The sequence below is a fragment of the Euprymna scolopes genome, chromosome 18 (genome assembly GCF_053919585.1).
Source record: "Euprymna scolopes isolate OS-2025 chromosome 18, ASM5391958v1, whole genome shotgun sequence".
In the NCBI taxonomy this organism is placed as follows: Eukaryota; Metazoa; Mollusca; class Cephalopoda; order Sepiida; family Sepiolidae; genus Euprymna; species Euprymna scolopes.
This window is the reverse complement of record NC_136499.1, coordinates 13,853,111-13,880,801: the sequence shown is the minus strand read 5'-3', so window position 1 is coordinate 13,880,801 and position 27,691 is coordinate 13,853,111. Positions and strand designations below refer to the sequence as shown.

Sequence of the window (27,691 nt, the reverse complement as noted above, 5' to 3'; positions counted from 1 at the left end):
AGAGGGAGAGAGAGAGAGAGAGAGAGAGAGAGGGATAGGGGAATACAAGGGTAGATAGATAGATGGATATATAGAGAAAAAGAGAGGGGTATGTATATACATATGTATATATATATATCGAGAGAGAGATAGATAGATAGGTAGGTAGGTAGATAGAGAGAGACAGAGACTGAGAGAGAGAGAGAGAGAGAGAGAGAGAGAGAGAGAGAGAGAGAGAGAGACCCTCTTTCTGATCTACCCGCCGTTCGAAAGACTTGCATCTGCCGACACGTCAAATTATATTTATGTGACACTGGTCACGTGACTTCCTTTTTTCCGTGTGTCAACGTTTTATTTTATTATTTAAAACGTCATTTTTATTTTGTTTTATTTTCAGCGCATTTTCCTACTTCAATAATTTTTTTTTAAGTTTTTTTTTAAATTTATTATTTTTTTTTTTAGTGCTTATTTTATCGGGTGGGGGTTGTTATTATTTTTATTTTTTTTTTGTCCTTGTTACATACTTGTAATCTTGGGACATTTGTGCTAGTGCGTACACGTGTGTGTGTGTGTGTGTGTGTGTGTGTGTGTGTGTGTGTGTGTGTGTGTGTAGACGGGGTTTGGGTAGCGCATGAGTGTGTTTTCATTGCTGGTATTGAGGAGGGTGGCTTTAGTTTCTGAATTGAACATCAGAAGATTTGGAGGAGAAATGTTAGTCATGCCTAAATAGAAACAGCAGAACGAGTTAAATCAACAAACACCGAACGTCACAGAGAAGCACACACACACACACACACACACACACACACACACACACACACACACACACACACACACACACACACACACACACAGGTACAGACACAGAAATTTCTGCAACTATGTACCTAGAAAACGCAACTATGTACCTAGAAAACGGAACTGTAAAGTCTGATATATTGATATAGGACAAGAAGGAGAAAGTAGCAACCCTTGTTCAAGTAAGTGCCCCTAATAGTGCTAACTTAACAGAGGTAAGAGGAAGAAGATAACGCAATAGCAAAACCTTGTGTACGATAGGAAAAGATACTGGAATTTAAAGATCTCCATAATTCCAGTAATTACAGGAGCAACCGAGCCCATTGTAAAGAATTTTAAAAACTAGCGAATATACCCGATGAAACCAGTACAAGATAAATAGAAACAATTGCACTCAAATGAACGGTTAGAATGTTTTAAAAACATCTCTCGCTTGGAGAGATTGAAATTAAGGGTGATCTCTGGCATCCGGTAGAATGTCCTATCCCTCAGCAAAGAAATGCTCAGCTGAGCTAGCCCCCGTACTTTCTAAACTCTGCAACAAATATCTTGCTGAACCTTGCTTCCCTTGTAGTTGGGAACCGGTCTCTGTGGTACTGCTGTACAAGATTTTTTGTTAAGGGACTGACCCCCTCAGTTATCGCCTAATCAATCTCCTCCCTCTCGTCACTAAAATCTTTAATACATTTATCACTTCGCAAAAGCTAATCTTTCTGACAAACACTATGGATTTAAGCAATGTTGTTCTACTGCAGATATTTTAACGGTCATATTTAAACGAAAATAACATGTACTGGATAAGGCGGACAAAGCCAGGGCTGTAACCCTTGATATATCCAATGCCTTTTAACCAAGTCTGGCATAAAGGGATGCTAATGAAAAGTAAATCGTACAGTATAACTGGGCAAATACTATATATAATTAGATGATTCTTAGACAATAAGAGCACACAGATTGTCATTAATGGAGGTACATCCAAGCAACATAACATCACTGTAGGAGAGCCCCAGGCGTTGATCCTTGGAGCATTATTATTCCTGATATTCATAAACGACCCCCCTGATAATATTGTGTCCGAAATGAGTATATTTACTAATGATACAACGCTCTATAAAATGCAGGAGGGAAGAACAGGTGTACATAAATCCAAGACATTAGCAGAATTCTCCAGACCGTAGCGAGATGGAGCTGTAAATGGATGGTAACATTTAATGCTTGTAAGACCAAGCTGTCCTCTTTTAACAATTACAAGAAGCCTCTCCAACCACCGATATCCATGGCAAATAACGCCCAACCTGCGAATTCTTCCTTCACACTCCTCCACTTTACATTAACAGGCAACATGAACTGAGACAAGTACATTGATTTGTGTTCGAACAACTACTCACATCTGAGAATGCCCTGTCCTCTACAAAGCCATCATTCGCTTATGCATCGAGTATTGTTGCCACATCTGGGATGGTACATCTACCGCTAGTCTCTCCCTCTTGGATAGTGTCCAAAAGGAGTCTCCAATCTACTAGGTCCTACTTTGTCAACTAAGCTCCAACCCCTGTCCCATCGCCGCAGTGTTACACCTCTGTGGCTGTTTTTAAAGTATTTTAATAGAATGTGCCCTGATGAACTCATTGTAACTGTAGCTGCTCGTCGTACAAACCCGCCTAATAACAAAATCACAAACCCGCCTAGTAACAAAATCACACCCCATCACTGTTGAAGTCTCTAAACGCCAGAAAGCTTTTAAATAAATATATAAATATTTTTTCACCTCGAACAAGTAGATTTTTGGAAATCCCTTCCTGCTACCTACTTATCTGACTGCACTGATATGCATAAGTTTAATTGTAACGTAAACAAACATCTTGTTTATCTTCCCTATGCATGATACCAAATAGTAGCTGCAAGTAGCGACATGCCTTGTTTGAGGTGAATGTGAGTAAAATAGACAGACAGACAGACAGGCAGGCAGGCAGACGGACACGCAGGCAGACTAACACAATGAGAACGAGAAAAAGAGAAGAAAAAAGAGGAAATGGAGACACGTCTGTATTTATCGAAAAGGTAAAAGTAAGAAACAAACCGCGAATCGATACAACGAAGCCGAAAAAACCTAATAGGTGATACGCTTTTCTTTTCTCTGCAACCTCTTTCCCAAAGAAGAGACGTTGCGAGCCTGTTTTGCTTTATGGTTATTTTCATAGCAAGTGCTCGTCTGAGCTCCAACCTATGTCATCCCTTGCCAAACATTCAAGAAACACACTCGTCTAGCTGAAACCATTATCAATAATTTCCCCCACTCTTTATTTGTGCCAAAACCTAAGGGTAGATTCCATGAACAAAGCTTATTTCTTAGAACTGCGCACCTGTGGACCTCTGCCCCATTTTCCTGCTTTCCAACTGACTACAATATAGTCCTCTCTCCACCTCTTTTGATACACTTTGTAAATAAATTTGCGTTCAGTCATTGGAGTTTTACTTGCAATAAGCTTCGCCAAGGTCACAGTCCTCCTTGGACTCATCTAGTGGAGGCCTGGTTAGTGCATTCACTCCTCAATATTTCCATCCTCCTTGACCCTTCAACTATTTGGTGCGGTGTCAGTCGTGCCGATGCCAGATTATTATTATTATTATTATTATTATTATTATTATTATTATTATTATTATTATTATTATTATTATTATTATTATAGAACCTGTTATGGACTGGTTATTGTGCTTCAAACAACGAACGGTTGGATAAGGATTGTTTTGCGTTGTTCTTTTGGTGTGTTGACATTTTATGTGGATCATCTGTAAGCATTTAATTTGCGGGTTCATTATACCTACAAAGAAGCGCAGGTGGCAAAAAAAAGAGGAAAAATCTGGGTCGGGTAGTGAAAACTACGAACCCAAACGTCGAGTCGGGGGAGGTTCGGGTGAACACGGGATCGGAAAGAGGTGTGGAAGTTACACAACGAAAATAGTCCATCTTTCAAGTCCCGATTTGCTTACCTCAGTGTGAAAAAAAAATACTTAAACAAAACATCACTTTTTCATATGAGGAAATATTGATTGGGACAAAAGTGGTAATAATCTTAGTGCAGAACAGGAATTTCCAGTCTTAATACGTATGTGGATTGAGAGGTAATGGATGTGGACTCTACATGTTATATTTGGGGATTTTGAATATCTGTCCCATTTGAGGGTTCTTGGTAAAGTGCAAACACGTACGAGGGGCGTGCAATAATTAATGCCCCTGGCCAACTGCCAGTTGTCTGATCTAGCTGAAATTTTCCATGTGCAATGATTTATATCTCTACGGGTTATGTGGCAAATAACAGCTCCAAACTAATTGTGGTTTCTGTTTTACAGGTGTTTGAACTGAGTCAGGTGTGAAATGGAGCCTGTTGAATGTCGAGCAGTGATTCGGTTTTTGTATTTGAAAAGGCGCACACAACAGGGGACTTTTGATGAAATGAAAGAAAGTTATGGTGATAATGCTCCATCATATGACCTTGTAAAAAGCTGGCATAGTGAATTCAAACATGGCCGGAAGTCTGTGGAAACAGCTCCCAGACGTGGTCGCCCCCTTCTGTCATTGATGAGTAATCTGTCCGTCAAGTTGAGGCTGCCATTTTGGAAGATCGGCGCATTACTATTCACCAAATAGCGCAAGATGTCAAGATTAGTACAAGGTCTGTGGAAACTATTTTTCATGACCATTTCCATATGCATAAGGTGTCTGCCAGATAGATTCCCAGGTTTCTCTAACCATTCCAGAAGCGAGGACGCGTCGAGTGCTCGAGGATAAATTTGGAGATATGCCAAGAAGATGAGTCAAAGTTTTCAAAAGACTAATTACACAGGATGAAACCTGGGCCCATCACTATGATCCAGAGACCAAAGTCCAGGCAATGCAGTGGAAGCACTTGGACTCACCATCTCCAAAGAAGGCAAGGATGCAGCCCTCCGCTGGCAAGGTCGTGCTCACAGTTTCCTGGGACCAGGGCGGAGTAGTGATGACAGATTTCCTGGCAAAGGGTACCACAATTACAGGAGCCTATTATGCTTCACTTTTAAGATCAGCAAAGGTACCTTCCTCCTAAAGGACAACGCTCCGGTTCATAACTCGCATGTCGCCAGATCAGAAGCACGGAAGTGTGGTTATGACACCCCCCCATCTTCCCTACTCCTCTGACCTTGCACCCTCTGACTTTCACCTCTTCCCAGCCATGAAGTTGTTTTTTAAAGGAAAGCATTTCCCAGATGATGCAGCCTTGATTTCTAAAGTCACGTCAGGGTTGGAGGACAAACCTGGGGTGTTCTACAAAAACAGTCTTCAGAGCTGCATGAAACGATGGGAGAAATGCATAACTCTGGGTGGTTCCTATGTAGAGAAAGACTAATAACATTGCCAAGTTTCGTTGCTCTACTGCTATGGGAAGTGAGTCAGGAGCATTACTTATTGCACGCCCCTCGTACATGTAATTTCATTCAGTTTTCCAGTTTTTTTCTTCTCTGCAAACTCTCTCCCTCATGGAAGTAATGTTGCCAGTCTCAGTCTTGACTGTAAATACTATCATAGCATGCGTTCTTCAGAACCGTTTGACCTTTTCATCGCTTCTTTTGTATCAGCTCGTTTCAGACGCCAGTTTAGTGGTTTCTATCAATACAATGCTGGATATTTCATTGTAATACAGTTTCTTATTCTAGTAGATTCTTTCCAAGCTTGTGGAAATCTCTTCTAGCGGATTCTTTCCTCCTTATATATATATATATATATATATATATATATATATATATATATATATATATATATATATGAGCAAACAGTTAATAAAATATGTTAAAAAACACTTTGAAATGAGTTAAAAACATATTTAATCTGAAGAGGAAACCTTAGATAAATGGATAGTCCTTAATCCGCGGAGTTTCAAAGAAATACTTTCCTTCTCATCAGAGGGCAGGAATTAGCAAATATATATATATATATATATATATATATATATATATATATATATATATATATATATAATTTCATGCGGGGTACTAAATTTCATTATTGAAATCATGACAGAAAGACCGGTTTTGATGTTCATGATTAAAAATGCGGGGGGGGGGGAGGATTAATGGGGGGGGTAAGCTGACGGGTTTCGCCCTCACTTTTAATTTTTTATTACTAAAATCGAGTAAAATGGAAGACGATATGTTTAAAATAAAATGAGAGGTGGTACATTAAAAAAATAGCGATATAGTGTATTAAAAAAAAAACTATATGTGATATCATACGACATTTAATGTATCCCGTGCTATTTCTTTTATTTCTAATACACTATATCGCTATTTTTAAGCATATCGTCTCCCATTTTATATTAAACGTATCGTTTCCCATATCACTCGATTTTATTAATAAAAAAGGAAATTTTCTCGATCCAGTTTATGAAAAGTAAGGGCGAAACTGGACAGCTGACCCTCCCCGTTGATTTCAAAACGGGTCATCTTGTCATGATATATATATATATATATATATATATATATATATATATATATATTTCTTCACCTTTTTCTCCACGTGACTATCCATTCACGTAAAATCACCTTTTTCTTCACAATATTCCCTCTGCTTCACTTTTTGTTATCAAGTAAGATCTTTGACTTACTTGCAGTTTCATCAAATACTTTTGTATGCAAAATCCGATCCCGCATTTTGCTAATTTCCTACCCTCTGATGAGAAGGAAAGTATTTATTCGAAAATCCGTGGATTAAATACTATCCACTTATTAAGTGTTTCCTTTTCAGATAAAATATATTTTTAACTCTTTTGCAAAGTGTTTTTAACATGTTTTATTAAGTATTTGCTCTTATATATATATATATATATATATATATATATATATATATACTCACACACACACAAACACACACACAAGCATATATATATATTCTTTATGTAAATACAGTCATATCTTGCAACGATGTGCAGACGATTTCAAGCATATTTGATTTCATCAGGGACGAAATATTAAAAAACAAAAATTAAAAAGGTTCAAAACCATTTTCAAATTTTGAGGAGAAAAATATGCCATGACTTGCGTGAAGCTAAGTTAAAAATCTTACTACCAACCACCCTTGTTGAAATTCATTATATATATAATTATAAAACTCAAATGACCTTGTAACTATGTATGTAATCCACTTTCCGGTTTACGACATCCGGTTGTGCATGCGCGCATAACCTGCGCACTGAAATATTAACGTTATTATTTCGAAATTATTATTTAACATGAGAAGAGTGGGATTTAAAATAACTTAAACGTAATATAGAAATGAACGGTGTAAAAAAAGCAGACAGTATTAACAATTGTTTTTTTTTTTTTTTTGGATAGTTTGAACGTGAAAAACAAAAACAAAAGAAAAACATAAACAAAAGAACAATTGGGACGCTATGGAAAGAGTGGGGTTTAAAATAACGTAAACGTAATACAGAAATGAACGATGTAAAAAAAAAAACAGATATATCAAAATCTGAATTTAACTATAATAAGTATTATGGTATCTGTTCAGTGCATATTTACCTATAAGTATGGCCAACCACTTATAATTCAGTAACTGTAATTTTTCTTTTTTCAAAATTAATCAATTATAATAAATAGGATGACTCCTAGAAATCTATCTGTATTCTTTTTTTCATTTTAATATACTTTCATAAAAATGTTTCTGTTATGTCAAAAAAACAAACTATTTTCTTTACGTCACAAGTGTCACGCTCATACATGAATTCCATAGCTAATATAACATACTGACCTAACGGGTCACGGGTAGTCTAGTATATATATATATATATATATATATATATATATATATATATATATTATTGTTGGAACTATTAATCAGAATCGGGAATGGGAAAAATCGGATTTTTTTTTATCATTGGATTGATATTGGAATATTGGTAAATTTTGCACATATTCTTCGATCTGAAAAACGATACCTTTATTTATTTATTTTTTTCTACTTGATTTTTGTTTCAGATAAAATCTTTTACTGCTAGAAGTAATATTAAAATAATAAATATTTACTAATTATAAAGTTCCAGTAAAACTAAAGTGTGTGTTTTACGTTTGCGAAAATATATTCACATACATGTGTTTTTACAGAGATCAGGAAAATACCAACAATATAGTAAAATATTTAAAATGTATAAGTTATAGAAATCGGGAATTGTATCGGAAACGGTAAAATACTGGAATCGTCCTATCACTAATACATCTATATGTAAAAACTAGTAGTGTTCATGCGTGTGTGTGTGTGTGTGTGAGTGTGTGTGTGTGTGAGTGTGTGTGTGTGTGAGAGAGAGGGAGAAAGAGAGAGATAGAGAGTGTGCAACTATCCTACCGCCCATATAAAAGGGCTGCCCATAACTTAACCAGGCATGATGATAGGCCCCCACCAAGGGATGGTACAAACTATTTTTCAAGGAAAGGTCAAGGTCATAGTTCATGTATATGTACTCACATACAGCCCAGACATCTGGCGCGATTATGACAAAATCTGACATGATGATGGCCATCAACCTAGTGATGATGCACAGTATTTTTCAAGGTCAAAGCCCAATTTTAGGTCGGAAGTTTGCTAGTCTGTGTGTGTGTGTGTGTGTGTGTGTGTGTGTGTGTGCGTGTGTGTAAATACGAACACGCATACCACTACCGATTACTACGCTTTTGTGCGGTGACCACTTTACACTCATTAAACCATCTCCTCGAGTGTGTTTTCGGGCCTTGATAAGTTGTAAATCCGTTGTTCCTTGTAATATATATATATATATATATATATATATATATATATATATATATATATATATATATATATATATTATTATTATTATTATTATTATTATTATTATTATTATTATTATATGCTGGAAGATTTTTTACTTCTATAGGTTCTTTCGTTTGTTAGGTCGTCTTTGGAATTCTCAATCTGCTTCATTTTTTTCCGATTATACCAACATGCAAGAATTCAAATTAATCTCTTTTAACGAAAATAACTCCAACCCACCATACCAGCAACAAAATCTCACCCTTTTTACCGAAAAGGACGCTAACGTCTGGGAAAAAATATTCCACTCTAATAGCTTCCCCATTCGTATCGTTTGTCTTTTGAATTCCCTTCCTGCTTTTTGTTTTCCCGTCCGTACCAACATGAAGAAAATTTAATTTTAACATAAACATTTCGTGCTGGCCAATTCCCAACACAGGCTACCCTCGATCAATCTGTGATTCATATTCTAGTAGCTCTTAACGCTTTATAAAACTAATGCATTTTTGGGCTTAAAGAAGTATGAAACAAAATCAACACTTATGAAATTAGTAAGGATGGGACGATTCCAGTATTTTTACTGATTCCGTATCAAATTCCCGATTCCGATTCTTTCTAAATCTCTACATATTTAACTATAAAATTATTTTTCATGATTACCGTAAAAACAAATGATATTTTCTTAAACATAAGGATGCACTTGTGAGGGATGATCTATCGATTTTGGTTTTATAATAAGTTAAAATCAACAGATATTCACTATTTTAGTCTTACTATCAGCGGTAGAATATTTTTTCTTTAAAGAAAATCAAATAAAATGACTCGCTGTTGGCATCGGAAAATAGGCACACATTTTTCCGATCCCGATACCGATTCCGATACCGATTCCGATAACCCAAATATTACCGATGTTTTTGATTTCCGATTCCGATTCCGATTAATCGATCCAACACTAGAAAATAGTAAATATGTTCTGACTTATTGTTAAAATGCAATACGAAATACGAAACCAACTGTTTAATATTTTTACATTCTCATTTTGTTTCTTTATATTCATTTATTTAACAGGTAGTCGAGAGACAGGCTTTACACATGCCGTATCTTCCGCCGGTGTGGTTTATTCCGTCAGTCGGGCCTGTCAGGAAGGGCAGCTGTCCCGTTGCGGATGCAGTAAAGCACCACGACCCCCAACGATCCACAAGGACTGGTTATGGGGCGATTGTGGTGATAACATCGAACATGGATACAGATTTGCTCTTGGTTTTATCGACAAACGCGAGAAAGAACGGAATTACCCACGCTTTTCCCGAGGCTTAGCACGCATGCTTATGAATCTACATAACAACGAAGCAGGAAGGCGGGTAAGTTCCTTTCTTTTACAAAGTTTATGGGCATGTATAAGGTAATTGCTGACTACAATACACGCGATCGGGTTTCGAAACTCCGCTTGAAACATTCACCATATCTGACCACAGCGAGAAGGTCTAACACGATGTATATATATATATATATATATATATATATATATATATATATATATATATATATACACGATATATATATATATACACACGATATATATATATATATATATATATATGTATATATACCGTATATTTCGGCGTATAAGGCGACATTCAGATAAAACGAGGTACAAATTTGGAGCAAATGTTCATAAATTTATCATATATCGACGACTGCTAAATCACGAAACCATGTTTGTTTAGCATAGGAGAAAGATTGCAAAACCCGGTATCTTATGAACTATTTAGTTTTAAAGATGATTTCTTAACATTAAGGCACGTCTTATACGCTAAATAAACGGTATATATACAGATGTGGCATACAAATTGGGCATGATCCACTGAGTTGACTTCCTCTGGAGGTTGAAGAGGATTCTTATGAGCAATCACATGTCTTCTCAAACCAGCAGAAGACCTGCAAACGTTGTTGCATATTAAACAGATCGTTTGGCTCGGACTAATAGGTATAAAGTTGACCTGAACAGGAGTTTAGGTATTGAGCACTCTTGTATTAACCTCGTTAAACTTCAGTGGTTACTTAACCTCTTGAAAATAATAACCTAATAACATCAGATTATATATATATATATATGTGTGTGTGTGTGTGTGTGTGTGTGTCTGTGTGTGTTGCTCTGTTTTACCATATGATGTAATATCAAGCTTCAATTTTTTCTTTGCATGCTAATGATTACATGTACTAAGATAGGTTCACAAAAAAGTTGAAATTGATAATGGGTATCTATATCTATATATATATATATATCTCTATATATATATATCCATCTCTCTCTTTATATATATATATATATATATATATATATATATATATATTTATTTATTTATTTATTTGTGTATGCGAGTGTTAATGCGTGTTGATTAGGTTAGTCTGGAGCAACCGAATAATCCAACTATTGTATCTGCATAACAGCACTAATTCTACACAAGTCTTTTCAGATGCAGTTGGTGCAATATCTAGTTTTCTTGAAAAACATTTTCTGATTTCAATTAGATACGTATTCTCTTGTTCAGAAAATATATTCGACCAATCAACACTTAAATGAGACAGTTGCCTTTCGCGTTTCTAGAACATCGTTTTATTTAAAAAACAAAAAAAAACACTCTGGTGCACGCATGTGTTTCAAAACATGCATCATCTCATTATGAGTTAAACTAAAACGAAATGAAATCATATAATGCCATGCGTTATATGCTCGGTAAAACAACGGTGGAAAAAGTTAGTACTATGTTGTCCTGAATTATCTTTGAGATACATAAATAAACATCCAGCATATATGTACAGGTGCATACGTTAAATGTATTTTTTTTTTGATTATTTATGTGTATCGGATATGAAATTTCATTACGTGGTGATCGTTGCTAAAATAAAGTGTACCATTCTTGTCAAAGAAAAAAGCTGGCTCCTTTCTATTACTGGTAATGATTCCACCCTTTCAGTGAGGTTGCTCCGAGAAACAGAAACAATAACTAACTTCATTTAAAAAATTTTTTTTATTACATGTTCACCCCAAACAAGGCAAATTGCCACTTTGGTGTAGGGGGCTACCATCAGGGGCCACAGCTACTGGGGTACTATGTAGGAATTTGGGCAGCAAGATGTCGGTTCACGTTACACTTGAACTTCTGCACGTCAGTACTGTTGGGGAAGCAGAGACCAGGAATGGAATTCCAAAGTCTAGCGGTTCTGGGGAAGAAACTATTGGAGTAGAAAGATCTTTTACATCTAGGAATCTCTACAGTGTGGGGGTGGGATTTAGCAGCCTGTCGGGTTTGTCGAGGGTGCTCACGTCGTGGGGGCACAAGTGATTGCAGTTCGCCAGAGCATTCACCACTAAAATACTTGTAGAACAGGCAGGGGGATGCAACATTTCGTCGATGGGACAAAGGCTGAAGCTTAGATGCCAGTTCAGGGTCTATCAGGTTTGCGACTCTCTTTTGAACCTTGTCAAGGAGCAAGAGACTAGTAGCAGATGCACCAGCCCAAATGTGACAGCAATATTCCATACATGGGCGAATATCTCTTAATTGTTATTACTGTCGTCTTTGTTGTTTGACCAGAGGTTTCCGTTATTTTTTATTGTTCTCGTTCTGCTAAGAGACTCTTTAAGATTTTAGAAAATACATTTGTTAAAATATATGTCATTTTATTTAAAAATCATGTATTAAACATATATTCCAAACATAGCGTTAAAACTAAGACCAAGACCAAAGAAAGGTTAACACATTTATAGTTAACAATTATAAAACATACATTACGTTTGTTATTAGGTTGGTGCAAAAATAAGGTCGTTTTGGACGTTAGACTTCATGTCAAAAATGACATTATTTTTGCACCAACCTAATATTATGTGATGTTAGTCCACACTATTCATAGTATCTGGAAACGTCCATTTCCAGCACACTTTAAATATGATAGCTCAATAGTGCAATACTAGAGCTATAAATATTTTTTAACGATATCACGTTAATGGGCATAATCATGCAAGAATTGTTTCGTTTTCGGAAACTTTTCATTTTGTTATTCACAGAGAGAAAAAGAACTTTAATTGAACAATCGAATATCTGCGCATATCATATAGAGTTCAAGTTTTAAACCCAGGTAGTGGGCCCTTGATTTCTCACAACTTCGACTGAAGTAAAATAAAAAGATAGTTTAAGCCCTCGGTGTTGGCATCTAAGAACATAACTGTTCATCAAATTAAAATCTGCCAAAAAATTGGGCTTCATCAGTGCATCTGATAATTTTATGCCATTATTATAATCCTCTGCGATGAATAATTTGAATATTTATTTATTTATTTGCACAAAGTTATTCTCATCTTTGTAATTGTTGTTTCGCCACGTTTCGGCTAACTGTTCCTCTGACCTTCGTCAGGTGGTTAATCATGACGGGATAGGAATGCTGAGTCTCTTAACAGTATTTGTACAATTAAGAGACTCAGCATTTCTGGTCCGTCGCGGTTATGACCGTTTTTTCATTTTTTCTTTTTTTTACATGGAGGTCACCACTTATCAAAGCCTGGAGGCTACTCAGGGATACGGGTTATTGTGTGTACAGTAATTAATGAGATAGTATTGTAGTAATCATTAGTATTGGAGATTTGATAGACTATTTTATTTAAGAGGGCGGTTTGTCAGGAATTTGTTTATGTTGGACTTGAAGACATCTAAGTTGTAGTCAGGTTGGAAACAGGCAAACGGAAGAGGGTTCCACAGTCGTGCACTTCTGAGAAAGAAGCTCTGCTCATGGAATCTACGTTTGGATTTAGGCACGGATAAAGAGTGGGGAAAATTATTGACAGTAGTTTCAGCCAGACGGGTGTTTCTCGTAAAAGATTGGCGAGGGAGGACCAGAGATTGGAGCTCAGACGAGCACTTGCGATGGAAATAACGATAAAACAAGGATAGGCTCGCAACGTCTCTTCTGTGGGAGAGAGGCTGCAGGGAAGAGAAAAAGGCATCCCCCCCACTAAGCTACGAAGTCTATTTTGTACTCTGTCAAGGCAGGATAGGCTGTTTTAGCAGCTCCTGCCCAGATGTGGCAGCAGTACTTCATCCTTGGACGTTCATTTGTCCAGTTGTTCAACTAGTATAATATTCATTTCTTTAAAGAACCATGTCGTTTTTTAAATCATTCTTTATGTCCTGTTATGTATCCTTCGTCTCATCAAGACCCTCTATTGCATGTTTTACCTCTTTTGTGAGATATTTATCTGTCTATGACACGATAGGAAGTAAGTTTTTGGTTGTTTTCCCTAACACCTTTCCTTTTCGGAGGAGAGTAGATCTTATTTGAGCCTGGAATACATTATTTTTCTTACTTCCCCATTTCTCATACCTTTAGTAGGCAAAGTAGTGAAACATATATTTTTTTAATTATGTGTAGATGCTATCGTTTCATCCTAAATCGAGGAGCCTCTCATCTGCGCTCAACCTTTTTTGTCGACTTTGTCGCACGTTGTGTTTATTTATCAGTAAATGAACGATCGTTGTCTTTATCTATTAGTCTGCCTTCCTGTGTAAAAAGTCAGTATCACTGTTTGTTTTGCACTTAAAGTGATATCCTCAAAAGAGGTTTCAATTACGTATCCATTCAATAGGGATGAAGCGTCGACTGTCTACGGACTGCCTCCGTCGACTTTGTGTGTCGATCTCAAGGGACAGCAACCTGCTTTCGTCCCTAAAATTTATTAAGCTTGCCTCAATAGCACACATCGTGCTTTAAATAAAAGGGGTGAAAGAGAAAAGAGAAGCCGGAAGATTATGTTACGCCAATATTTCGAATTGTGAGTGTTGACATGGATTCCAATATCAACATCTATAACGTCCACTGATTTATTGTTTTTACTCTCCAGCTATTCCCCTGTTCTCTTTTCCTCTCTCTCTCTCTCTCTCTCTCTCTCTCTCTCTCTCTCTTTCCTTTACCCTCTCCCTCTCGTTTTCCTACACTTTCTCTCATTTTGTGTTCTCTTTCCTTTTCTTGTTTCTCTTTCCATAACACTGTCAGACACACTCAAACACACATGCATAGGCACATATCCACACATAAATATATATATAATCTATACAGATGTACAAACACGCCCACAAACACACGCATGCACGCACAGACACAGACGCGCGCACACATATACCACACATACACAAACACACACACATATGCCCTAGTATAGGGAAAGTAATAATCAAAGAACAAAATATAAAGACAGATCCTGGTTAATTCATACTATTATCCCAAACCTTTTTCCTTAAATAATTTAAACAAAATGAATATTAGAGAGAAAGAAAAAAAAAGTTGCATAGGTATTTAAATAACCTATTTTTAAAAGTATATATATATATATATATATATATATATATATAGACATTGAACAACCCTACCTTCCCCCCCACACACATAGTTTCCTTCCCGATATGGGTAGGATTCTAACACTGTTTCCTTTTTATTTACGTATGATCTATGGTCGTTTTCTTCTTCTGCATTTTTCCTTTTAATATCCTGAAGATGTCCTCTACAATAAGGGACGAAACGTTGATCATTTTGCAAATTCATTCGGTTCTTCTTTTTTCAAAACAACATAACGTCAACCATCGCTGGTATTTTTTTTTTATTCACACACACACACACACATATATATATGTGTGTGGGGGGGGTGTATATAGATATACTCGATCAATTGAAAATCATAAGCACAAAAAAGGTTGTAGGAAATAATATCCCACAAGGCGCTTTGTGTGGGTGTAGTTCTGTGTATGTAGTTCTGTGTATGTAGTTCTGTGTGTGTAGATATGTGTGTGTAGTTCTGTGTGTGTAGTTTTATGTGTGTAGTTCTGTGGGTGTAGTTCTGGGTGTGTAGTTCTGTGTATGTAGTTCTGTGTGTGTAGTTCTCTGTGTGTAGTTCTGTGTATGTAGTTCTGTGTATGTAGTTATGTGTATGTAGTTCTGTGTGTGTAGTTCTGTGTGTTTAGTTCTGTGTGTGTAGTTCTGTGTATGTAGTTCTGTGTATATAGTTCTGTGGGTGTAGTTCTGTGTGTGTAGTTCTGTGTATGTAGTTCTGTGTATGTAGTTCTGTGTGTGTAGTTCTGTGTGTGTAGTTCTGTGTGTGTAGTTCTGTGTGTGTAGTTTTATGTGTGTAGTTCTGTGGGTGTAGTTCTGGGTGTGTAGTTCTGTGTATGTAGTTCTGTGTGTGTAGTTCTCTGTGTGTAGTTCTGTGTATGTAGTTCTGTGTATGTAGTTCTGTGTATGTAGTTCTGTGTGTGTAGTTCTCTGTGTGTAGTTCTGTGTGTGTAGTTCTGTGTATGTAGTTCTGTGTGTGTAGTTCTCTGTGTGTAGTTCTGTGTGTGTAGTTCTGTGTGTTTAGTTCTGTGTGTATAGTTCTGTGGGTGTAGTTCTGTGTGTGTAGTTCTGTGTATGTAGTTCTGTGTGTGTAGATCTGTGTGTGTAGTTCTGTGTGTGTAGTTTTATGTGTGTAGTTCTGTGGGTGTAGTTCTGGGTGTGTAGTTCTGTGTATGTAGTTCTGTGTGTGTAGTTCTCTGTGTGTAGTTCTGTGTATGTAGTTCTGTGTATGTAGTTATGTGTATGTAGTTCTGTGTGTGTAGTTCTGTGTGTTTAGTTCTGTGTGTGTAGTTCTGTGTATGTAGTTCTGTGTATATAGTTCTGTGGGTGTAGTTCTGTGTGTGTAGTTCTGTGTATGTAGTTCTGTGTATGTAGTTCTGTGTGTGTAGTTCTGTGTGTGTAGTTCTGTGTGTGTAGTTCTGTGTGTGTAGTTTTATGTGTGTAGTTCTGTGGGTGTAGTTCTGGGTGTGTAGTTCTGTGTATGTAGTTCTGTGTGTGTAGTTCTCTGTGTGTAGTTCTGTGTATGTAGTTCTGTGTATGTAGTTCTGTGTATGTAGTTCTGTGTGTGTAGTTCTCTGTGTGTAGTTCTGTGTGTGTAGTTCTGTGTATGTAGTTCTGTGTGTGTAGTTCTGTGTGTGTAGTTCTGTGTGTGTAGTTCTGTGTATATAGTTCTGTGGGTGTAGTTCTGTGTGTGTAGTTCTGTGTATGTAGTTCTGTGTGTGTAGATCTGTGTGTGTAGTTCTGTGTGTGTAGTTTTATGTGTGTAGTTCTGTGGGTGTAGTTCTGGGTGTGTAGTTCTGTGTATGTAGTTCTGTGTGTGTAGTTCTCTGTGTGTAGTTCTGTGTATGTAGTTCTGTGTATGTAGTTCTGTGTGTGTAGTTCTGTGTATGTAGTTCTGTGTATGTAGTTCTGTGTATGTAGTTCTGTGTGTGTAGTTCTGTGTATGTAGTTCTCTGTGTGTAGTTCTCTGTGTGAAGTTCTGTGGGTGTAGTTCTGTGTGTGTAGTTCTGTGGGTGTAGTTCTGTGTGTGTGTGTCCGTGTATGTGTGAGTTTCTTCCCTATTGTCTCCATAACGGCTGAACTATTAAGAAAAAATGAAATTTCACACAAATGTATTTTATGTGCCTAAAGATGTTCTTAGATAGGCTTTGTATCGGAATACCGTATCGAAAATCGATAATAAAACAAATCCGATTTATAAGGAACATTCTGATAAAAAATTAACACCCTTATGCAGCCTGACATCACAAGTACATTTTAGAAGTGTCTTCACCGCACAAGCAGAGAGGTTCGGCGTATAAAATGATGCTCTTTAATAAGACAGGGGCGCGTTGATAATGGATATTCATATTTATAACACACTTGAACTATGATGCTTGACTTTTGCATTCTAAAATTTAATGCAAAAATATATATAAACATTTTATATAATAAACCGTATGTTCTCTACGGTGCAAAGTAGACTCTGTACGCTATCTTAAATTACTGTACTTATGCAGAGAGGTTACCGTGCTGAAACAATTATGTTATTAATTATAAACCAATACTTAACTTAATGGTGAGGTGAGTGTGTTTTGTAACTATTCTATACTTTCATCTAACAATTCAATAAACACAAACTATCAAAAAACTTGAAATTTATTTGAAAATACTATCAAAATTAGCACGGTACCTTCTCTGCATAACTTACTGTTGTGTGGGTGGCAAACAAAATCTTCTACTGAAACCCCCGTTCGCCGCTAAATTCCAAATTTTACTTGCTACATTCTAAAAGAAAACTCCAGATCTAGCGGGAAAACAGCTAAATTGGCAACACCTCGCATAACCACAAGACACGAGTATAAGTCTAAATACAAAGGGGTATTATGAAAAAGCTTAATAGTCTGATTATGATTGGATGACTCCAGATTGAACGAACCTGTTAATGCTGATTATTATGGTGTACTTAGATAAAATCGAGGGTTTGGTCCGGTCTATCACAACTAATATGAGGACCGGCCAGTCTCCGAAGCAAAACAGAAAATGACAAGAGCCAATTAAGTAGTCAGAACCTATGTTGAACCTGTCATAGGCCCATACCTCGTTAGAAGACTTAATGTTTGTGGAAATCATACACGCATCCCGTCATCTGCCAGACTTTCAAATCTAAGAGCGAAGAATACATCATGATCATTAGCTTATCAAGATCAAACATCTTTCGTTTAGATTTCGACATTTTTTTTACAAGAATTAACAATTTGTATTACTTTATTGTTTTTATATTAAAGTTATATATCTTTAAAGTTATGCATCTTTAAAAAGCCTCCCTTTGAACGATCAGCTTGGGTTCTTAGTAGTGATGGGATGATTCCAATATTTTTTTAGATTCCGATACAATTACCGATTCCGTGCTAAATTCCCGATTCCGATACACTTATAGATTCCAATTCCGATTCTTTATAAATCTCTAATTATTTAACTATAAAATTGTTATTTTCCCCGATTTTCGTAAAAACACATGTTAAATATGCAGATATTTTCCTAAACATCAAAATGCATTTGTGGAGGATTTTTTTTTATCGATTTTAGCTTCACTGACAATTAAGAATCAATAAATATTTAGTATTTTATCATTATTACCAGCAATGGAAGATTTTACTTTAAACAAAAGCAAATACAAAAGAAGACAATTAAATAATCGTTTTGGCATCGGAAAATAGGCACCAATTTTTCCGATTCCGATACTGATTCTAATACCCCAAAATCTTTTGATTTTTCCGATTCCCGATTCCGATTCCGATTAATCGTCCCAACATTAGTTCTTAGTAGTTGGATGACGACAGCCCTTGTTGAGAAGAAGTATATATATTCCTTGGTTTGCTTGATTTGTGTTAGTACTTAGACTTCTATGTATATAACGTTGTAGCTTAGTTGGAAGGGTACTCGCTCGTGTTTCGATTATCTTATATAGAAGTAAATAGATGAACTACTTTGCCATTTAATTCATTTTTATTTAATTTATTTTCATTTAATTTATTTTCATTTAATTTTTTTTCATTTAATTTATTTTCATTTAATTTATTTTCATAGCGTAGACGCTAGACAAGCTAGAGATTTCTAATTTATGTTTACAAAATTAACTTCCATTAAGGTTTTCAAATATCATAATACACTATCGTGTTGTAAGAATATAGTCCGTAGATATCGAAGATATAAGATAAAGTACACAATCATAGTTGTAGGTTAACCAAAGGTTACTTGTCGTTAGTTACTACATCAAGATGTAGAGCAGTGTTCCATTTCTTTCCCAGGGTTATTCCACTTACCGCTGATCTTCATATTATGATAATAAATAATTACTTCCACAAGCAAACAACGCCAGACTAAGAAAGTCGCAAATCGGAAATATTAGAGTTTCGTCTTCCTTTGGCCTATATATATATATATATATACCTATGAAGTTGAGTTTTTCTTGCTCTGACATTCATATTAAAAATCTATTTTTGTATTTTTTCTGTTTTAAACTTATTAAAACAAACTTATATATATATATATATATATATATATATATATATATATAACTATTTCATTTATTCACATAAATTTACTATACGAAAACTTTAAGTATTTACTTCAAAAGTGCTCAATACGTAGGTAGAGCTAGTTAGTAATTTATAAAATATATATGGCGATTAAGCTACACTGAATATTCTGCGTTTCAGGTCATCCAATATTTACGAAACAGCCCTAAAAACAGTGGATACAAAAATATAGATATCAAATATAAACAACAAAACACCAACAACTATAATAAAACTAAAAACAGAAGAAAAAGAATTATAATTTGGTATACGGCCCCATACAATCAAATGTTAAAAACAAAACTTGGCAAGAAATTTCTAGATCTTATTGACAAACACTTTCCCGCAACCAACCCCTTACACAAAATCTTCAATAAAAATACCTTGAAGTTATCTTACAGTTGTTGCGAAAATTTAGAGATGATAATTAAGGCACATAATAACAAAATACTAAATGAAAACAATGTAAACAACAACAAAATAAACAATAAAAAAAGTAGACACCAGGACAGAAATAAAAACAACACTAGCAGAAATAATAATAATAATAATAATAATAATAATAATAATAATAATAATAATAATAATAACAATAATGATAATAATAATAATAATATTAATAATAATAACAAACCAACCCCGGACAAGTACAACCATACCATAAATAAAAATACTAATAACGAACAAGATAAATGCAATTGTAGACACCGCACACTTTGCCCAGTCCAAAACAAATGTCTAACAAAAAGCGTAGTCTATCAAGCAACAATATTTGCAAAAGAAAACCCGAATAACAAAAAATATTACATAGGCATGACTTCCTTAGATTTCAAAACCCGATACTATGATCACAAAAGCACATTCAAAAATAAAAAAACACCGTATAAAAACAACACTAGCGAATAAATACTGGGAACTCAAAGAAAGCGGACATTCGCCGGTAGTCGAATGGAAAATAATAAGACAAGCTACCACATGCAGACATTTAGACGACCCATGTAAATTATGCCTCCATGAAAAATTTTCTATCCTGTACTTTAAAGAACCTCAAAATCTATTAAACTGTAGGCGGGAAATAGCAAACAACTGTGTTCACAAAATAAAACTTACTCTAGGATAGCGATACAAAATAGCTTTAAAACTAACAATAACAATAGAAAACAAACAAATAAATAAATTAAATAAACATGAATATACATAAACGATCACACGCATATGTGTATATATATATATATATATATATGTATATATATATGTGCATTATTGTGTACACATAGGTATATTTATATGTATATAAAAAAAAAAAATAAAAAAAAAGAGAAGCAGAACGGCCACCTAAAACCACTAACCTAGCTCTAAAACAGATCCATTGTTTGATAAAATGCATGCCCATTGGCTGGTAGGAAGGGGCGCGGTGGATACCAGAAAGCTGAGTGGCCAACTAGTAATCCTCAACATGTATAAAAACAAGAAGCAACGACAGAATTCGCGCATAAGCCTGACGAATCCTATAGTTGGATGAAACGCAGAATATTCAGTGTAGCTTAATCGCCATATATATTTTATAAATTACTATATATATATATATATATATATATATATATATATATATATATATATATATTGCCGCAAAAAAGAAAGTCTGTACTTGTCATTTTTTTCAGAAAATTGCAGATTTAAGCTAAATTGAATATAGCTGCTTCTATACTTCATTTGATTCCTCTATGATTTTACTCCTCTACAACCTCACGTGTTAATATTTTACTTTTAATTCAAGAATTCTAGTGTTCACGTCAATTTAAAAACTTATTTCTAAATCGAGAAAGTAAACGGAAACTTCACATGAACAAATGAGCTTAAAACCAACTTAAAATATCCACGTTTCATCATCTCTAATCGTAATTGTTGTTGTTCCTCAGTTATACAACGTAATATTTGGTCCATATACACCAAGTCTCTGTTAGTGATCGCAGGGAGCTCATTAATATCCACCTTTCTAGTTAATTTAATCGAGAAATCGGCCGCAGATTGAAATGTGATGAGAAAACTGTACGAATGAATGTGCAAATCACCGGCAGTGTTTGTGATGCCCTAAATCTGGTTGTCTTAGAGTTACTTCTTACAGGGAAGATAATGCCATCAAGATCCGCAGCCTCAGAAACAGATTTTAACCCCCACCCCCAATCTAACAAAAGTGTAATTTTCTTAAAAAGTGCTCTCTTTCTACAGTTAGGAACGGATTGAAGGAATTTAATTTGTCAAGCTGTGTTCAAAGACGCAAGCCACTGATTTCTGTAAAGAACAGAAAGCGTCTTCTGGACTTCGTCATATTGGTCGAAAGTAATTTTTTATCTATCTATCTATCTATCTATCTATCTATCTATATGTCTATCTGTCTGTCTGCCTATCTCTGTATCTATCTATCTATCTATTTATTTATCTATCTGTCTGTCTATCTATCTATCTATCTGTCTGTCTGTCCGTCTGTCTGTCTGTTTATCTATCTATCTATCTATCCATATATATATATATATATATATATATATATATATATATATATATATAATGTACAAATTAAAAAGTATGTTAGATGCAAATATATACAAATAGATGTAGATAAATATTCACTGATGAATTAGTGCTGAAAATAAAGGCGTGGAAAAACTACAAAAAAAAGGAAAATAAAGATTAACAAATGTTTCAAGTTTTATTTGGATTCTAAAATGAAAACTCGACGATAAAATAGAAACCAATTCAAGATAATAACTTGCAAAGAGAAAATGCGAACCGTATTAAAATCCGAATCCAAAAAACGATATGAGTTGACTGATTCGTCCCAACCAACTCTATGTCTGATGAGTCGGCGGCCATGTTGGTCACGCACGCGTTAATCAAGCTGATTTCGGTGTGTGTTCCCGGAAGTGATTTCTTCAACACTTGCGCTGCAGGCGATATTAAATCGAACAATCGCGCGCATTAACGGAAATAGAAGATATCAGACACTTGTCCTAGTCGACCTCGGAAGTTGTTGAATTTTCGGTCTATTTTTAATTCTGTACTTTCTCAACTCCTTTCTCATTTATTTGTTTTGTTTATTTTATTATTTTTATTGTTTTTTGAAATTTTATGCGTTTTTTTTTTTTTGTTTGACATGTTATAAAGTGCTATGTACACTGGCGGGCACGGAAAGGCATTATTTTTTATTATCGTTTATTTTTGTTTTCTAAATAATGAAACGATAAATAAAATACACTCGTCGATTGGTCTTGAACGAAATTAAGGAACAAAATACACTTTTATGTAATAAAAATAAATGGAAATAAAGATAACAATTACTAAAATAATCTTAAAAAAAACTACAAAATTATCTGCGCTTTCCCTCTTCTATCTCACATAGATTCTCTCCCTCTTTCTTCCTTTTCTTCTTCTTTCTCGCACTTTCACACATATATACGTACTCGCATATTTGAACAGAGTTTTGTAGACAAAATTGTATTAAACATGGAGTGAAATTAATTTCGATAACAGTGAAAAACCCTCCTTAAATTCTTTTAATCCTAATGATGTATTACTACTAAAACTATCACCTTAATTATCACTAAACATTAAAAAATATATGTTCTTTGAAAATCCTCTCTTGAAAAGAACTAAAAATATTACGGTTCATTTATTACGGCAAATTCATTGCCAGAACCAGTCTGAAACTCGAACCATAATCAGGAATGCATAATGGATCGAGAAAAAAATAAATGCAGACAAAATGACGTTCGAAAATATCTGCGAAAAAAGCGACTCCTCCCTGTAGAAAAGTCCCCAGCTGAGGGTGAAGGAATTCATGTTTATAGATAATTGTTAGATATTTATTGTTCGAAGGGTCGAGCTTCAAAGCGATACCGATCTCGTTCAAAAACCATCGCTTCTGTCAAAAGTTCTAGGCATACATGCATACATACATATATACATACATACATACATGCATACATACATACATGCATACATTTAAACAGACAGGTGAGATTTATATTATAGATGTATTGTTTCATGTCTGCAAAAAAGATGATATAATATTTTATACATGGATCTTCAGCATTTACTTTATAAGGTCTCAGTACGTGAGTAGAGCCATGTTGGAATATTCCACTTTAAATCGTCAGGGTATTGCAGTAAAATGACTATTTCTTACTATGATTAAACTTTAAAAAATCTGTGTTGCTAATCAAATATATTTTCATAACTTATTATCTTCCTACTTATCTATCTATCTATATCTATCTATCTATCTATCTATCTATCTATATATATATATATATATATATATATATATATATATATATATATATACACATTAAACGTATGTTAGATACAAAAAATAAATAAAAATATATAGATAAATATAGATGGATAAATTAGTGCTGAAAATAAAGACGTGGAAAAAATTCAAAAAGAGCCAAAAACGAAAATAAAGAATAACACATTTGTCAAGTTTTATTTGCGTTTTGTTTGGGTTCTAAAAATGAAAACTTGACATTCACGATGTGTTTCTGCGCGCGCGCGTGTGAGTGTGTGTGTGTGTGTGTGTTATGTGTGTGTGTGTTGTATTGCGGGGGGAAAAAAACTATAGCGGATCTACATAAAATCTAATATGCGTTTGTATGTCAAATTTACAGTGAAAGTGGTCCTGAGACTCAATACACCATATGTGGTCTCTGAAGGCATGACCGTTTCTCAGTTTTTAGTATATCTTATTTTAATGAAACTTATATCACACTATTGCCTGGTTGAAACATAATGTGGGGTGGGTGGGGATGAATCACAATCAATTAATTAAGGTACATCGAATATCCTAACTTGTTACGAAAAGTGTCCACATGTTGGATTTTATAAAGCATAAATCACATCCATCTTGGTATATGAAAATCAAAGTTAAAGTAATTGTCTTAGCTTAAATAAATAATCTTACTTCCGGTTTTATACACAACTCTAGTCAACTATTAATACTTAATAATAAATTAAATTAAATTAAAAATAAATTAAAAATAAATTAAATAAATCAATTTTAAATAATATTTCTAAATAGAACAATAAAACGATTTTATTACATCAATTAATAACATCAGGCCAATTATTGAAATAGATTTTTTTAAATGTAATATGCAAATGAGGGTACTCATTGAATGTAAATTTCATTTGAATAAGATAGAAATTTCGCAGGAATATAAATATACGTAAGTCTGCTTTCAATATAAAAAACGTTCTGTGAAAGAGTATAGGTTTTGTATATATTAATTAAACTGTGAACAAACGAACAAACAGGCTGGAATACGACTTGCTTATAATACACCATATGTATAATATCCTCCGACTAGTCGATAAAAGTGGTCTCGAATTACTAGGTTTACCTCGATGTGGCATCACCTGAAAGTGACTCATAGAGACAAAATAATTACCTTAAAACTTCAAATTAGTATCTAATCTAAAAGAAATTAACATCATATAAGATAATAACTCGAATGGTCTTCTAACATTTCACTTTCTTTGACTATATTATATAAAGTGGAGAAAAACGGGAGGAGAGCCACAGTAAAACAATATATATATATATATATATATATATATATATATAACTATTTCATTTATTCACATAAATTTACTATACGAAAGTATAGATTTATGCGTAAACTTTAAGTATTTACTTCAAAAGTGCTCAATACGTAGGTAGAGCTAGTTAGTAATTTATAAAATATATATGGCGATTAAGCTACACTGAATATTCTGCGTTTCATCCAACTATAGGATTCGTCAGGCTTATGCGATGACTACAAATATATATATATATATATATATATATATATATATATTTGTAGTCATCGACATACAGTCCTATTTTGTTGTATCACAACTCATCGGTGCCGCTAGACTAGCGCCTCTGCTATACCGAGGGTTGAACCTAGAACCATCGCGTTGAGCGTCAGCAGTTATACTGACCGACCCACGGGAGAGGTGCCCGTAAATTATCTCGCCAAACATTTGTCCACTACTTTTACAGTGCTCTCGCTCTGTCTGTCTCTCTCCCTGTCTACCCCTCTCTCTCTCTCTCTCTCTCTCTCTCTATATATATATATATATATATATATATATATATATATAAAGAGAATAAATAAATCTTCGGCCTTAAAGTAACACTACTCTCCCAAAATTGTTGAATATTGTCAAAAATCCTGATGGACTTCAAACATCCTACAGGAATTGAAGCTTTTTGTCTATAAGTTTTATATAAAGCAGCAGCTGATTCGCGTAATGGTGAGAAGCGTTGACTGTCGTTCGGGCGGTCGAGTTTCGACCATGGCTTGAGGTAGTTACTTGTCTAGCTTTACTAATGAGCTGTGTTACAGAGAAACAGTACTGTCTGTGGATGACTCTATATATCTATATCTATACCTCTATATGTTAATTTCTATTATATACCAAATAAAAGCAACTAGATGTTAAAAGATAGTATCTGCATGTGCACGTGGTCTCGTGTGTCTTGTTCAACACACTCCAACATGCTACCATATGTAGGAAGGATTTTTGGTTACCAATCCCTATTTCTGGACGACTCTCCTTTCAAAGGTCATAAAAAGTAGAACAGATCAGGTGGGATGAAAGGAAAAAATTGAAATAATAAACACATAGTAAACCTAAATGAATAAATCTTCGGTCTTAAAGAAACACGACACTCCCAAAATTGTTGAAGATTTTCAAAAATCCTGATGGATTTCAAACATCCTACAGGGATGGAAGCTTTTCGTCGAAAAGTTTTAATGATAATGCAAATAAAAATTGATTAAATTACGATAATTACTAATCGATGAAAAATTCAAACAAGAAATTATAATAAGTAAAAAATACTTTACGAAAATTAACAGATTAGAAAAGTTTCTTTATTAAAAATCATTGGTTGATTTTTTTTTCAATATATTAGCAAATCTTTTAATTTATTCAATTTTCTTTTCATTATTAATTTTTATTGGTTTGGATTAATCTATCTAATATATGCAACTATGTCTCATTTCTATCGTTTCTAATATAATGACAGCATTTAACCTTGTCATGTAAATTATATATACAGGGTGCCCCCACCCTTAAAAAAAAACGGGCCACAACTCTAATTAGGCCCCGTTTCTTAGTGTTTTGTCCGAATGAAATGAAACGTTGGTCATAACTAGTTCATTATATTCAAAACATCACCTCAAAACACTAGGGTCTTTGGCATTTATTCTTCCGTTCTACAGCATATGTTCTAGATGGCCTCCATTTAGCTTCTTTTTTTCTTTTTGGTCACCTTGTGTGTGTATATATATATATATATATATATATATATATATATATATATATATATATATTAGTTATGAGATGAATTATGCGTATTGTAATTAGGAACATAGAAATCAGTATCATAAGAATCGGTATCGAAATAAATATTTTTAGCCTAATTTCTGATTCCAAAACGTCTTTTAATTTTTCTTGACAATAAAAAAATAAACACAATTTTACCATTTTATTAGAAGTCGTCCATTTACAACATAATTCCAAGTGCCGTGGAATGGGTTATAAATCGCACTCCCAAATCTAACATTTATTTGAGAGTCTAATTTATTTCTTTCATTGGTACATTACCGTAAACATGTTTCCGCAAACCTTTTCGTGCATATTTGTTAAACGGTTTAGCAAGTTCACACTTGATTATTAAAAGATTAAAAATGATCTGGGCGTTTTTTTTCTTTTAAATTTCGTCGATGTCTCTGTACACTGTCGTTTTCTGCCATCGGATTCTTCTGAAATAATTTATATTCATGTTGCTTCTTGATTTTGGACACAAGTGAAAATTGCATTAAAATTTCACCTTTAGAAATTTTTAATATTAAAAAAAGAAATTATATCTACATTTAAACAAAGAAGAATGGTATTAGAAAATTTGTTTATGTAATTAACAGAACAAAAATGATGGAAAACAAATATGCCACAAATAATTGTTACCAAAAGCAAGACTTTTATATTACCGGAATATGTCCCTTTGTGTTTAAACTTATTTTAAAGCTTCCTTTAGTTCAAAACAAACTTACTGCTGAGTTAGAATAAAAAGATGTCGGCCCATAAGCCCTTCACAATTATCTGGATAATCGAAAATTATAAAAAA

General features: G+C 34.4%; 1 protein-coding gene across 1 annotated transcript in view; it reads left to right on the top strand.

Annotated features, from left to right (window-relative positions):
• LOC145297500 (protein Wnt-5b-like) overlaps nucleotides 1-27,691 on the top strand; it is a 533,122-nt gene that overhangs the window by 307,737 nt on the left and 197,694 nt on the right. Inside the window, exon 3 of the mRNA XM_080143397.1 lies at nucleotides 9,644-9,936. Coding sequence (XP_079999523.1) covers nucleotides 9,644-9,936 — 293 coding nt within the window. The remainder of the gene's footprint in view (nucleotides 1-9,643; nucleotides 9,937-27,691) is intronic.